The 14,680-nt window shown below is 40.0% G+C and overlaps 1 protein-coding gene across 2 annotated transcripts in view; it reads right to left on the bottom strand.

Annotated features, from left to right (window-relative positions):
* rnf126 (ring finger protein 126) overlaps positions 1 to 14,680 on the bottom strand; it is a 47,782-nt gene that overhangs the window by 24,943 nt on the left and 8,159 nt on the right. For both annotated transcript variants that reach the window (XM_072594183.1, XM_072594184.1), the window contains exons 2-3: positions 6,762 to 6,823; positions 602 to 665 (exon numbers count right to left, since the gene is read on the bottom strand). In XM_072594183.1, coding sequence (XP_072450284.1) covers positions 602 to 665; positions 6,762 to 6,823 — 126 coding nt within the window. The remainder of the gene's footprint in view (positions 1 to 601; positions 666 to 6,761; positions 6,824 to 14,680) is intronic.

The raw sequence follows: 14,680 nt of genomic DNA, 5'->3' as shown, positions 1-14,680 counted from the left end.
TTTTTACCCTCCTGATTTCCCTCTTAAGTATATTCCTACTGCCTTTATACTCTAAGGATTCACTCGATCTATCCTGTCTATACCTGACACATGGTTCCTTCTTTTTCTTAACTAAACCCTCAATTTCTTTAGTCATCCAGCATTCCCTATACCTACCAGCCTTTCCTTTCACCCTAACAGGAATATACTTTCTCTGGATTCTCGTTATCTCATTTCTGAAGGCTTCCCATTTTCTAGCCATCCCTTTACCTGTGAACATCTGTCCACAATCAGAGGTTAGAGAAAAAAAGTGACAAGGTGCAGAGTTGAGTGGCACCAGTATACAATGCAGATCCTGACCCCCATTAATCAGTTGATGCCACCAAAGAGCAGCATGTGGTTGAGGAAGTGAAAGGACCTTCAGAGGATGCCAAAGGTAACAACGCTCAGACAGACCAAGAAGCTATTGTCGGAGGGGATTTGGCAAAATGATCGAATAACACTTCCAATGATTGTTAAAAATCAAAAACCAAGTCAAGAATAGATATGTCACATTCACAAGCTGATTTTTATGTGATGCTGAGAAATTAAACTTGAAACCCAGTAAAACCATGCTACCAACCTCGAATAACTGTCGAGTCTGGTCACTCGTGGAAGCTGTTGAACTGGAGCCATTTTCAGTATTTCTATAAGAATTCCAAATATTGCATAATTAACAATTTTTGTAAGATTTTTGAACTATTTATTACAGATTAACACACACAAAAAAGCAGGCTACTTCATCATGCCAAATGCAAGGTTAAAGTCAGGGACCATGTCAAAACTAGACAGCAATGCCAGTTTCAGTTAAAACATGTGTTTTTGTGTTTCAAAAATTCCAACAGTTCCCTAGAAGAATGCAATCTATTGTGCAAAAGTCTTAAATCCCTGGAAAAAACTCTAGACTCACTGTTCACTTATCCTTGGAAGATTGTTGTCTGCTGCTTCCAAGACCCTTCAAGGTGGGCAGCCATTTACTAAAGCAAAAGGTTTTATTGTTCATGTTACTTCAAAAGCAATGTAATTAGCATACTCTGTAGAGCAGAATTGACAAAATGATCAGCCTACTCTCAGTAATTCCTTAGCTGTTATTAAAAGCAAGAAAACAGAGGGAGGACTTTCAATCAAAATGCAATTACTTAGAAAGCTGCTATTTTGGGTTCCCCAACTTATCAGTGGACAGCAGTTTAAGTAGATGCATTGTAAACTATGCAGATCAGCAGAGATCCAGCATTCAGCGCAGGAATCAGAGGACAAAAGTCCACTATGTGAACAATCAGCAACGACACAATCTTGTCAGTTCTGAAAAGGATGAGCTGCAACACGAGAGGCATTCTTATCTTCACATTGCTAGTAGAATGAATGCTGGAGTTGAACGTTCAATGGACAAAATGGAAAACACATCAATGACTGAGTCTTATTAGCTCCTAAGCCAGACAATTTGAATTAAATATATAAAGACAGCTTTCAACAATTAAGCCAATTCCACTGGAAAGGAGTTCTCCTTCCTCCAATTCCTATACTCCTCCCAGCCACCCCTGAAGGTAGAAACAAATGCTTGCAGTGCCTTACAGTATCTCACCCCGAAGTGGCTTTATTTTTGATATGCAGTCTGAAAGAACATTATTTTTGGAATGTGGAAAAGGCAAGACAAGTGGAAAATCAAGACATGAACAACACATTGAAGACCTTTCAGTGTTGTTCAATATGTAGAATTTACTTTCCCTTTTAACTCTCAACACAATAGCATCTAGATCATAATGCAGCAATACCACAAAGGTTGTTAAGAGACAAAAAAAATTAGAGTCAGTTTGGACAGAAATTAAAATGCAGCTCTGAAAGTATCAAACTATTTTCTTGGCTACAAAGTATCTGTGTCAACAAAACAGAAATGTTTCACTCATGAAATGCAATCACAATTTCTGGATGGGCACATTACACTGCACCTTCTGGGAGAGTTCTTGCAGCAGGATATTCCATGGTATTCAAAAGTATAGCAAGACTGAAAACAGTAGCTAAGTAGCTTGATTAGCATAAGAATTTTCTTTAGCTGAATATAAAAGGCCTCTGAAAAAAAAACGAGGCAATTCATTTGAAATGAATCTGTTTTACAATCTTTTAATAGATCAATTCAGTATGCAGCATCTTTCCAGCCCATTGATGTTAAGCATCATTTGCAATGATTAGATTACTTACAGTGTGGAAACAGGCCCTTCAGCCCAACAAGTCCACACCGCCCCGCCGAAGCACAACCCACCCATACCCCTACATCTACATCTACTCCTTACCTAACACTACGGGCAATTTAGCATGGCCAATTCACCTGACCTGCACATCTTTGGACTGTGGGAGGAAACCGGAGCACCCGGAGGAAACCCACGCAGACACGGGGAGAACGTGCAAACTCCACACAGTCAGTCGCCTGAGGCGGGAATTGAACCCGGGTCTCCGGTGCTGTGAGGCAGCAGTGCTAACCACTGTGCCACCGTGCCGCCCATGGGTACATGAAAATTCAGTAAATTTGCTCCACTGGAAAATGTGCTGAATATTAAGTAAAAAATGTAAATACAAATGTATTTTCTCAAGCATCTTGCAAATGTATTCTGGTACAGAGACTAAATCTTTTCTAGACAAGCAACCTCCCCTGTATCGTATAACTTACTGTGAATAATGTGCTATCAAGTTATATTGGCACAATGGTTTTGTGTACAATATTGAAGTCACATTTACCTAGCCTGTCTTTCCGAGATTTACCAACATGTTTAAATAAGCACAAACCCAAGATTCATTGATCAGACCATGAAATTGGCTTATTTCTGTTCCTTTCAGCCCTTGGAGCTTGCTCGATCATTCAATAGGACCCTGGCTGATCCAATTTTCCTCATGTATGTTTTCCTGCCATTTCTCCATTATCCTTAATTTAATTACTAATCAAGAATCAACCTATCTATCACAGCCTTAAAAATACAGAAAGAGTCTACCCCATCGCTTTCAGTGACAAAGAATTCTAAAGTCTCTCAGAGAAGAGAAATTCCTCCTCATCTCAGTCCTAAACTGGCAGCCCTCAATTCTGAGAGTGAAGTGTGTCGACAAATGCCTTTAAATTTCCAGCTCAATCTATAAATTTCCCTCACTAAAAGCAAATGCTCTGCAATTGAAATGTTCTTCAACTAAAATGATTGAAATAATAAGAGTGACAACCATATATATGCTAAATTCATCATAACAAAGATTCAATTGGGAAGTCAGAGGATGCGCTGAAGGATGAAGCTCAGACAGAGCAAAAATCAAGATGTACTTGGAAGAGCTATACACAAGAGTAAAGTATTAACTAGTGACTCATTACGTTGCTCAGTGGGTCAGATATTTTTTTCCCCAGACCAAGGGTTTTTTTTAAATAGCCAGCTCAGAGTCAGTCCCTAGAACGGGGAGAGTCTCTGAACCCCCTATTTATATAATATATATATATTTTTAAACAGCCGTGCAGCAATAATTGTTGCTGGTTAAATTTTTTTACAAATCCCTCACACTACTGTCTAACAGCGGTAGTGTTTATTTATTCCTCAGCACCCATGTTGTGTGTACAGGTGTACGACACAGTGAAAAAAAATGAGTGCAGAAAATGTTATTCATATTCCACCACCAGGAAGAAAGGAAACACCCGAGTGGCCAGTGACAAGCAGAGCCCTTCTCAACAAAGGGCAATACTAAGTGATCAAAAACGTGAAAGGGAGAGCAGGGATTAAATCAAAATAGAACCAGAGAGGGAAATAAAACACTCCATACCCTGCGGGACCCACCTCTTCCTGAAAACCTCTACAGTGTTGGTAGACACTGTGTGCTCCTTCTCCAGGGAGACCTGAGCCCGAATGTAACCAGAGAAGAGGGGCAGGCAATCGGCCAAAACAACCGCATAAACAGCCCAGTGCCTGGGAGCTGTTTATGGCCAGCTGGCCCAGGAACAGACCTTGGAGCAGGTTCTTTGACCTACCCTCCCCACCAGGTGCCCAAATATCAGGAGCATGGGGCTGAAGTGCAACCAAAAATCGAAAATAAAATCCTTAAGAAAACCAAAAAGGAAGTGCAGATGCCCACACCCCATATGGACATGGTCCACGGACTCCACAACACCACAAAACAAACAGTTGGGCTGAGAGTTCGTGAACCACCGCAATCTGCGGTTGCAGGGGACTGCTGCATGCAGCGCCTCCCACCCCAGATCCCCAAGAGAAAGGAGGAGGACTACCATATAGATGGCCCTCCACTGGGTATCCCTACTGCCCGGTGGCAAATGAGCACTCCAAGGTGTGTCCAGGCAGTGGATAAACAGAAAAGAGGTGGATGGTGTGCAGCAGCAGTCGATATAGGGACCGCCGTTTTACATCCCCGAAGGGGACGAAACTAAAACTCTGGAGGTGGCTGAGGTTGTGGGCATAGGCTTCCATGGGAGGTTTGGGACCTTGGGGCCAGTAAAATTCCGTCCACTGACCAAGGGTTTTTATACTCAATATTATGAATGGAAACACAATTATTGGCGTATGTAGCAATGAATGGGAAGGAGGCTTGAAGGTTCGCAGTACTTGAGGTATTGTGCACTTTAGCTGAAGCTGAGTGGAAAGAGGAAATATGCAGTTCTTGAATTTAGAAGCGCTGTGGAAAGAGACACAATCAAATAACTTTTTTGAGGAAGTAACATTCCAAGTGTTGCGATTAACCACACAAGTGGCGATAGTTTCAAAAACCATGTCAAAACTCCATGTCAAGGTCGACTCGGCAACCTCAAAGTCACGGCATCAGGGCAAACATTGCATATTGAGAAATTGAGGAAGATAGAAAACAAATGGCACAGGAATCAGAAGTTGCATTCTTAAGCTTTAAAAGAACATTAATCATGCTTGCAATCATTATAACGATATGCCAAGTCAAAGATCCTTTGGTTAGAGGCAAAAAAAAACTGCAGATGATGGAATCTAAAATAGACAGGCAGGAGACTGGAAGAATGCAGCAAGGCAGACAGCATCAGGAATTGGAGAAGTCAACATTTCAGGTGTAACTCTTCTTCAGGACTGGGAGTGGATGTGGGGGCAGTTACAGATAAAGGGGGTGGTGGGGGCAGGGTGGTGAAGTGGGGATGGGTGAGGACAGGCAGAGGGTATGACTTGGTTGATCAACAGGAGGAATGAATCTCGTTGGTGGCAGGGTGGAGTGGAAGGGAGGAGGGACTGGGAAGAGAGGTTATTTGAAATTGGAGAAATCAATGTTCAGTGAGCTGTAGGCTGCCCAGGTGGAAGAGGTGGTGTTGTTCCTCCAATTTGCGGTTTGGTTCATTGTGGCAATGGAGGAGGCGGCCAAGGATGGCCCTGCGAGTCCAATAGATGTTCAGTGAACTGTTCCCTAAGTTTACATTGTGGTCTTCTCTGCATCGGGGAGGCAACATCAGGAGCACCTAATGCAGTAAATGACATTGAAAAAGAGGCAGGTAAAACTCCAGCTCACCTGCAAGGACTGGTTGGGGCCCTGAATGGAAATGACAGAGGTGGTGTACTGGCAGTTTTGAATCTTTTCCAGTTGCAGGGGAAGGTACCCAGGGGTTCGGGGGTGTTGGTGGGGAGCGTGGCACAAACCAAAGACTGTTGAAGGGAACGGTCCTTGTGGAAGGCAGAAAAGGGATGGGGAGGGGAAGATATTCTTGGTGGGGTCTAGTTGGAGTTGGCAAAAAAGTGTTTAAAGATGATGGTTTGGATGTGGAGTTTGGTGAGGTGGTAGGTGAGGACAAGGGGGACTCTGTCTTTATTGCATTTCTGGGGGAGTGGATTTAGAGCAATGGAACGGGGAACGAAGGTAGTGCAGTGGAGGAAAAGCACGTTGCTCGAAATAGGTGGACATCCGGAATGCTTGGGAGTGGAATGTTTCCTCGTCTGAGCAGACGCGGAGGTGGGTCTATAGTAAGCGCCCGTCTGGAAACTGTTGCCGGAGATGGAAACAGAGAGGTCAAGAAAAGGGAGGGAGATGTCAAAGTTGGACCAAGTGACTTTGAGGGATGGATGGAAGTTATGGGCAAAGTCGACAAACTGCTCGAGTTCAGGATGCTGCACTGATGCAGACATTGATGGAACAGCAGAGGAGTTGGGGCATAGCGCCTGTGTAGGTACTGAAGGGGGGCTGTTCAACATAGCCGATAGAGGTAAGTGTAGCTGGAGCCCATCCAAATGCCCATGAATTTGGAGGAAATGGGAGGAGTTGAAGGAAAAGTTTGAGGGTGAGGACCAGTTTGGCAAGGCAGAAGAGGTATTGGTGGAGAGGGCTGGATGGGTCTATTGGAGAGGAAAGAGGGGGGCCTGGAGGCCATCCTTGTGGGGTAGGGATGTACATAAGGACTCCACGTTCACAGTGAAGATAAAGCAGGGGATCCCTGCCTACACAGTGCTCATTCTTAATGTACTTTTGATAAAGTTCAGCACTTAATAACATTTCATTGTGCATGCAACACATTGCTTATTCTCTGCAATTCTTTTTTCGGTGCCAAACAAAATGCAGCCAGTCATTCACAAATACACTCTGCTAGATTCCATTCTGATACCCATAGCTGTATATCATAGCTTTTATTATCATTATCATTTTTCAGCCAATCCACTTGCAATCTCATTGCATGTGGAATATTATGTTACAAAGGTTTCTTGAAATCATTTTAAAAAAATAATTAAATCCTGGTTATGACATTGCTGTACAACGATGTAGTTTACCTTGGTACGTGATCAAGTAGTTCTTCTATGAAGCCAGAATCACATCTTGGACATGTATATTCCTGAAGATAGATTAAAATAACATCAGAAGGCAGGAAAAGATAGAGATTTGAAATTCTGTCACAGACCCTAACAAAAACTGATAATATTGGGTTTAAATAGTATGCAGATTTGTCTCAGATTACAAACTCAAACTCATCATTTTCTATTAGATATTGGCAAACATCTAAAAAGTGGTTAATTTAACCGACTGCTAGAAGATGGGTAGACATTCGGATTTTCTTTGCGCTTTTCCAGCGATCACTTTGTCTTCATATCAAATACAGGAACACAAAATACTGCTGTCCAAAAACTGGAAATGTTTGAAAAGCAGCCACTGTTAAATGTAAGCTGCATTACACATTCTAATTTAAATCAATTTACTTGGACAATTCAGATAAAATCCAGAGGACCAGAACTGTTCTCTCATTAAAAAGAAAACTGGCGGTAGTTTAACCCAAGTGTCACAGGCAAGGGGAAAGGTTGAGAAGGAGACACCTTCATGGTAACCTCAGTCAACATGAGAACGGAAGTCGCGCTGTTGACATCATTCTGCATTGCAAACCAGTCATCCAGCCAACTGAGCTAACCAACACTCAGCAATTCAGATAGGTGATACAACATGGTATCACTGTTATATTTTCATTCTTTCTGTAGCAATATTCTCTCCACATGTTCAAAATAACTTTCAATACCACCTAATCTGGCTCAACTCACTGCATAAGTGGTCCTCCACCACAAATTCTGGCAAAATCCAAAATCTGGCATAGAATCAGTTCCAAAGCTTCAGGTTTTGAAGTTAACTTGTAAGTAGCAAAGAAACTGCAGCTAAAATGACCACATAGTACATTACAAAATTTAAATACCCTTCTTCAATACTTGTTATTTTCAAAAATAACTTCAGAAAGAGGAAAAGGAAATGCAGTTGCAACACCTCTATTCAACAACAGCATAGTAAAAACCTTACTTTTGAATTAATCAGTAAACGCTTTACTGGATCTTGTATTGTAACTAGTTGATGCACATTTAATAAATCAGACAATACTTCAAAAGTATCCCCTTAGCTTTCTTCAAAGAAAAAAAAAGTCACTATCAGGAACCCTTACCAACAGGTGATGGTTGGTTCCTCTTTGGCACTTCCAGGCAATGAAACTATCTGGCATAGAGGTGTCAGTCTGAACAAGCTCATTAGTTGATGTTCCATTCAGACTTTCAGACCAAAACAGAGTTACAGCTGAAGCTTGAAATTTCACAACATTAGTTCAAAGTTCTGGCATATGCCTCAGCAATCTTTATGGTTTTTCTTCCAGTCATGATTGGGGCAACAGCAAGTGAGGTGTCCTGTGTGCTACGAGGTGCAAAACTTAATTTCAGCTTGACAATTCTTGCTGATTTAGATACATAACAAATATGAAAAAAAATCTAGCTGATAAATCACTAAATAGACTAACTATTGGTAATGTTAGTAAAAATTAACAGTGCTTGAAACATCCTCAATTCAATCACTGACCCTCTATCACTTTGCACCACAAATTACTAGATAGAAACTACTAATTACAATACAAATGATCCACACTTGCATAAAAATCAAATGCTTCACCAATTCTCTGATCATCACACTCCTGATTTACTAGTCGGAAAATCTTCAAATCACTTCTTCAATCAATCAAGTGTGGTAAATGCAATTTATATAATAAATTAGTCATGGTATAAATTACAAAATAGTGCCTAGTTCCACAGAATAAGCATTGCTATTTCATTTGAAAAGTAATATATATTTTCTGCTACGCACACAAGTTCTTCGCAGTCACATTTAACTTTCAGCACATTTTAACAAAATATGTCTTCACAAAAGCAGAGTAAATTGGAAAACAAATCAGACTTAACAAACAAATGATTGCATTCAATTACAGTTTTGACAGCTTTCCCGCAAAGTCCTGGAATCATTTTCCTGTGCTCTATATTTATAGGAAGAACTGTTTAAAAAAAATTAAATAACAATGATGTTTTGTTAATGGCTAATCGATTCTAAAAATTGACTCCGTAAAGATGTTTACAATTATAATGGCACATTTCTGACAATAAGAAAATATTTCAAAACAGAGTCAAGACAGATAACATATCTTTCCCATGTGCATTTCTGATATATCCCTCTCTTGTACTTATGGCAGAAGAAAGCCTCTAGACTCATGCAGCTAATAGGTGGAATAGTGACTACACCCCTTCCCTGTGGGATGTGTCTGAACAAATAGTCACTCCTCTGCTTCCCTGTGGATTCGCCACAGCTAGTCAATATACTTGCAGCAGTTATTTCCAGCTATCTAGAGTGAATTAATTTATTCCCAAACAATCTTTGTATTATTCTGATATCGGCACACAGTGATACTATTCCTGCATTGGCCACCTGTCCCACATTCTTCACACTTGTGAACAGTGCAGCATAGTCATTTTTTGGATTGCAATTAAACAGGAGTGTACTAAACAGAAGCATGTGTTTGGTTCAAAGAGGCAGTTTACAAACGCTACGTGTGATTCTTTTCAACTCGCGTTTTTGTTTAAATATGAACAATAAAGTTTATGCTTTCTCTCCCCATTCATTCATTCTTCTAAAAGTCTTTTTTTCCCAGAAACACAGCATGTAGAGGATACACTTGATTGTATCACAAAATAACCAAGACAAAATAAATTTCAGGGTTGATAATGCCACAGTTATGATTAATTACAATTAAATTTAAAATTATAACCATTGCTAGTTACTTAAAGCTTCTTGGCTGCACTAGAAGTTACATTAAACACAGAGCATAGAAACAGTTCCACTCAGCCCAAATTGTTTGACATTTATACACCAGACTCATCTTAGCTTTTCCACATTTCTTTCTACTCAAATTTTCTCTAACAGATTTCCCCGGCCACTTCCTGCATAGAATTCCACATGCCATCCACTTAATTTACCATTTGGATTTGTAGATAATTATCTTGATTTACGACATCCTGTTTTCAATTTACATGTGGCAACGTGCTCTCCATATTCATCCTGTCCAGTCCATTTCACAATTTTAAAGACCTTTCTCAGATTTTACAAATCGTTTCAAACCTCTCACTTCGAGTCATAGTCATAGAGATGTACAGCATGGAAACTGATCCTTCGGTCGAACCCATCCATGCCGACCAGATATCCCAATCCAATCTAGACCCACCTGCCAGCACCTGGCCCATATCCCTCCAAACCCTGGCACTATTCTTGTACTTTCTCCAATGCTTTTATGCCCTTAAGAAAATGAGGTGTTGCCAGTGTTGGACTGGGGTGTACAAAATTAAAAATCACACAACACCAGGTTATACTCCAACAGATTTATTTGGAAGTAGTAGCTGTCGGAGCGTTACTCCTTCGTCAGGTAGCCTTCGTCAAGGAGCAGCACTCCAAAAACAAGTACTCCCAAATAAGCCTGTTGGACTGTAACCTGGTGTTGCGAGATTTTTCTGTTGCTCATTATCTTAAAATAAAAGTTCCACGGAACTTCAAATAAAGCCTAACCAGGTTTGCATGCAACTTTAAAATAGCTTCACGATAATTCAAATTCTGTGTTTTAGAAATAAATCCAATGCTTTGATGATCTATGTTTAATGCTTTGCTCATATCTATTCCAAGATCCTTTTACTCGGACACATCTCAGATTCTTTTGTCAAATGCTAATGACATTTTTATTTGTCCTATTACAATGCGTTAATACTGTAACTACTTATTGATGCTCAACTTAGCTTACCACTTCACTGCCCAGCCTGCAAATTTGCAAAAGATAAAAATCATACAACACCAGGTTATAGTCCAACAGGTTTATTTGGAAGCACTGCTCCTTCATCAGGTGTTTGCCTGATCAAGGTGAGTGCCCCGAAAGCGTGTGCTTCCAAATAATGTTGGACTATAACCTGGTGTTGTATGATTTTTAACTTTGTACATCCCAGGCTAACACCAGCAACTTCAAATCATCCAAGTTTTCAGATGGCTTAATTTATTTTGGTGCAAATCATCCTCAAATTTAGAATATTACACAAATGGTACTTGTTGCCAAATCCAAATTATGCAAGTCAGTTATGATTAACAGTGCTCCTTGCATGAATCTTTGTGGAACATTGATATCTAGCTTCCTTCAAAACAGAAATAATGACACTTTCTATTTCTTGAGCCAGTTGTTATTCAGTTGTTTGTCCAATGACTTAATACAATTTTGCCCTGAGCCCTACATGCTATCCTTTATCAATGGCCTTTTACAAACTTGAGTATACAACTCCCATTTACTCCTCCTACTATTTTTCTGAGGATGCTGTCAGCTTAAGCACGAATTTAGGCTGTCAGAATCCATATTGATTTTTTATTTCAACTTTGCTCTTTTGTATATAGAGAAGGCATTCGTTAGCTGATACACATACATAACTCAGACCTAAGATTGCCTTTTATTTTGATTATTTTGTCAATTATTTCCTCACTTTTACCAGGTCTTAAATATTCATTTCAAGCTCATCCTCTAACCTCTAACACTTGTATATTCTTGTTTATCTGATTTCCCTTTGTATATCACTACTTCTAAACCCACTTGTTACATTCAATTTTTCTTTAGCTCTTTATTGATTTAGAGCACAGCATAATTATTCTGATCTGATTTTTACTGGAAGACATCTCTTGAATTAAATTATTTTTTAAAAATTGAGTTACTAATTTTAAACATATATCACTGATCTTTGATCTTTATTTTTCAAGATGGTCTTCCAGTTTAGCTTTTGCTCCACACTCATTCCCTGATAATATTTTTTCCCCCCAATCTAGTTTTTATCCTACTTAACACTATTCTTGATTCTAATCAAGAGGCTTAATTTGTTTCGATCACTACTATTAAAATGCTCACCACCTCCTCTGACTGTTCTGGTTCATCAGCAATTCTGTTTTTTTTTAAACTTCTTGCTTACAAAGAAAAAAAAGAGTTCTGTACACACTTACTCCCCAATATTTCCATTGCCAGTTTATTGGGGAAAGTGGACAGCTCCAATTATTTTATGGCTGATTCTCACTTTGTAGGTTTGCCTACTTTTTTCTAATTTTCTTGCAATATTGACAGTCTATAGTACACTTACTAGAGTGTAGAACCCATCAGCCTTCAACTCAATCCATAAGAACTCTGTGCTTTTTTTAAGTATAACTTTTATTTCTAAAATTATATCATTAAATTTCCTCATTGGCAGTTAGCTTCTAGACTACTTCAGGCAACTATATTTATGCAGATTGGAATCTCATACAGGCAAGTTAATATGTTCTCAACATTAGCAAACCTAACAAGGATTTATTTTGCTGATACCAGCATCTTACTTCTAGTTGTTGTATTCTAAATTAATGGAATTCAGATTATTTAATTAGCCTCACTGGATTTAGTCACTCATTCTCGAGATTACTAGTCCAGTATCATAATCAACACATTTATTACCTTTGAAAAGTTGGATGGAGGGGTGATGGGATGGGATGGGGAAGGAAGGGAGCTGCTAAAGTGCTTGAGCCTGACAACAATGTTCAACGCTTCCATTAAGGAGAGCAGCAGTGAAATAAATCAATACGCAGCCAATAACAAGGAACAAAAACAATTTTGCGTGGGCACAACTGCAGAATATTAGAATTTTGCAGATGTTTTTAGCTTGTCACGTACTCAGATGAATAGTGAAAATCTTATAAGTTGCCACTTACAGTGCTATCTTAGGTACAAAGGTACCTAGGTACAACTTCTTCAGTTACAAATTAGTTACTGTGTAACAATATCACAAATACACAGTACCTAGGTACAATCCTTAAGTTACAGAATAGAGAAATGAAGAAAAAGTTACATTACAGCTTAACACAGTATAACCATAGGGGTCAGAAAAACAAGCTAAGACAAACATTCCAGTCTCTTTCCAAGGACTGTCTGAAGCAGATCAGCACAGGGGGCCTCCACGTGGTCTGACCGCCGGCTGCCGTCCCAACCCCACTTCAGGCCGCTGGCGTCCCTGTTCCGGGCTGCCAATCCCACTTAGGAGCCGGTGCCGGGGGTCCAAAGCCGAGAGAAGAGGGAGAAAAAGAAGAGAGAGAGAACAAACTCCAGCTAGAGTATCCTACTCCGCCGCCTGTTACCATAATGCAGTGTCTGTTGCAAGGAGCAAACTTTAACTCGGGAAAACCCATGCAGGGGTCTATTTTGTATGAAGTGCAAGTCGAACGGCTTGATTTTCCCAATCGATTTTGTTGGTATTATTCCAGAATTACAAATTTATACAGTTCAACCAGTTCCCCTCTCATCCTTGTAAATTCTCGTGAATGCAGCCCAGTTGAACCAATGACCATTCTACCACCCTCTGTATCAGCCTACTGAATCTTCCCCGCACACTGTGACAAATATGCCTTTTCTTAGGTAGGGAAACCAAAACTGCATAGAACATCCCAAGCTATGGTCCTACCAAGGTCCTTATAAAGGCAGTAAGACATCCCTACTTCTGAAACCAAATCTTCTTTCAATGAAAGCTGAAAAATGTGTTACTGGAAAAGCGCAGGTCAGGCAGCATCCAAGGAGCAAAAGAATCGAGCAGAGAGAAGGGCTTATGCCTGAAACGTCGATTCGTCTGCTCCTTGGATGCTGCCTGACCTGCTGCGCTTTTCCAGCAACACATTTTTCAGCTCTGATCTCCAGCATCTGCAGTCCTCACTTTCTCCTCTTTCAATGAAAGTCAATATACCATTTGTCATCTTATGCTTGCTGCACCTGCCTACCTACTCTCATTGACTGATAGTCAAGGTCACCCAGATCCCTTTGTATATCCAATTTTTCCAATATAATACCATTTAAATAATGCTCTTCCTTTTTGTTTTTTTTTTGATACCAAACTCTGTAACTTGACATTTAGTCACACTGTATGCATCACTTATGCATTTGCCGACTCACTCAACTTGTCTAAATCAGCTTGAAGCCTCCTCGTATCTTCCTCAGAATCCCATCCAATCTGGTGTCCTCAGCATTTGTTTTCTCATACAGGTCATTTATATATAAATTACAAATAGCTGAGCTCCAAGTACCGATCCTTGCAATATTCTACTAGTCACTGTTTACTGGTCTGTTCCCACTGTTTCCGGCTTGTCTACCAATTCTTGATCCATGCCAATATATTACTCCCTAGCCCTTACGTATTAACTTTGTCCACTAACCACTTACAGAAGACCTTCTTAAAAATGTATGTAAAACCAAGTACATCACAACTCGTCCATGCCAACCAGATATCCTAAACCAATATAGTCCCATTTGCTAGCAACTTGGCCCATATCCCTCTAAACTGTTCCTATTCATATACCCAGACAGATGCCTTTTTAATGTTGTGATTGTACCAGCCTCCACCATTTCTTCTGGCAGCTCATTCCATGCATGTACCACCCTGTGTGAAAAAGTTGCCCCTTAGGTCTCTTTTATATCTTTCCCCTCTTACCCTAAACCAACGCCCTCTCGTTCAGGACTCCCCCACCTCAGGGAAAAGACCTTATCTATTTATCCTATCCATACCCCTCTATAAAGGTCACTCCTCAGCCTCCAATACTCCAGGGAAAACATTATCTTCCTTTATGGCTTGGTGTCAGCTTTTCTTAATAATGAACCTGTTAAGCAACTTGGAATGCTCTATGTTAAGTGGTTACATAAATATTATGCTCAATGTGAAGAATACATATTTAACATTTTGACACACATAGTAGCCTGCATAAAATAATTTTAGTTTCTCAGAGTTGGTTGAATTGGTAATAAAATCCTCTACATGCTGTCATAACAACAAAAGTTCACTTTTACCTCAAAAGGAGCACCCATACTGTGCCAATTGCTTCT

The sequence above is a fragment of the Chiloscyllium punctatum genome, chromosome 24, assembly GCF_047496795.1.
Source record: "Chiloscyllium punctatum isolate Juve2018m chromosome 24, sChiPun1.3, whole genome shotgun sequence".
In the NCBI taxonomy this organism is placed as follows: Eukaryota; Metazoa; Chordata; class Chondrichthyes; order Orectolobiformes; family Hemiscylliidae; genus Chiloscyllium; species Chiloscyllium punctatum.
The sequence above is the reverse complement of the archived record's forward strand: the minus strand, read 5'-3'. Positions and strand labels throughout refer to the sequence as shown.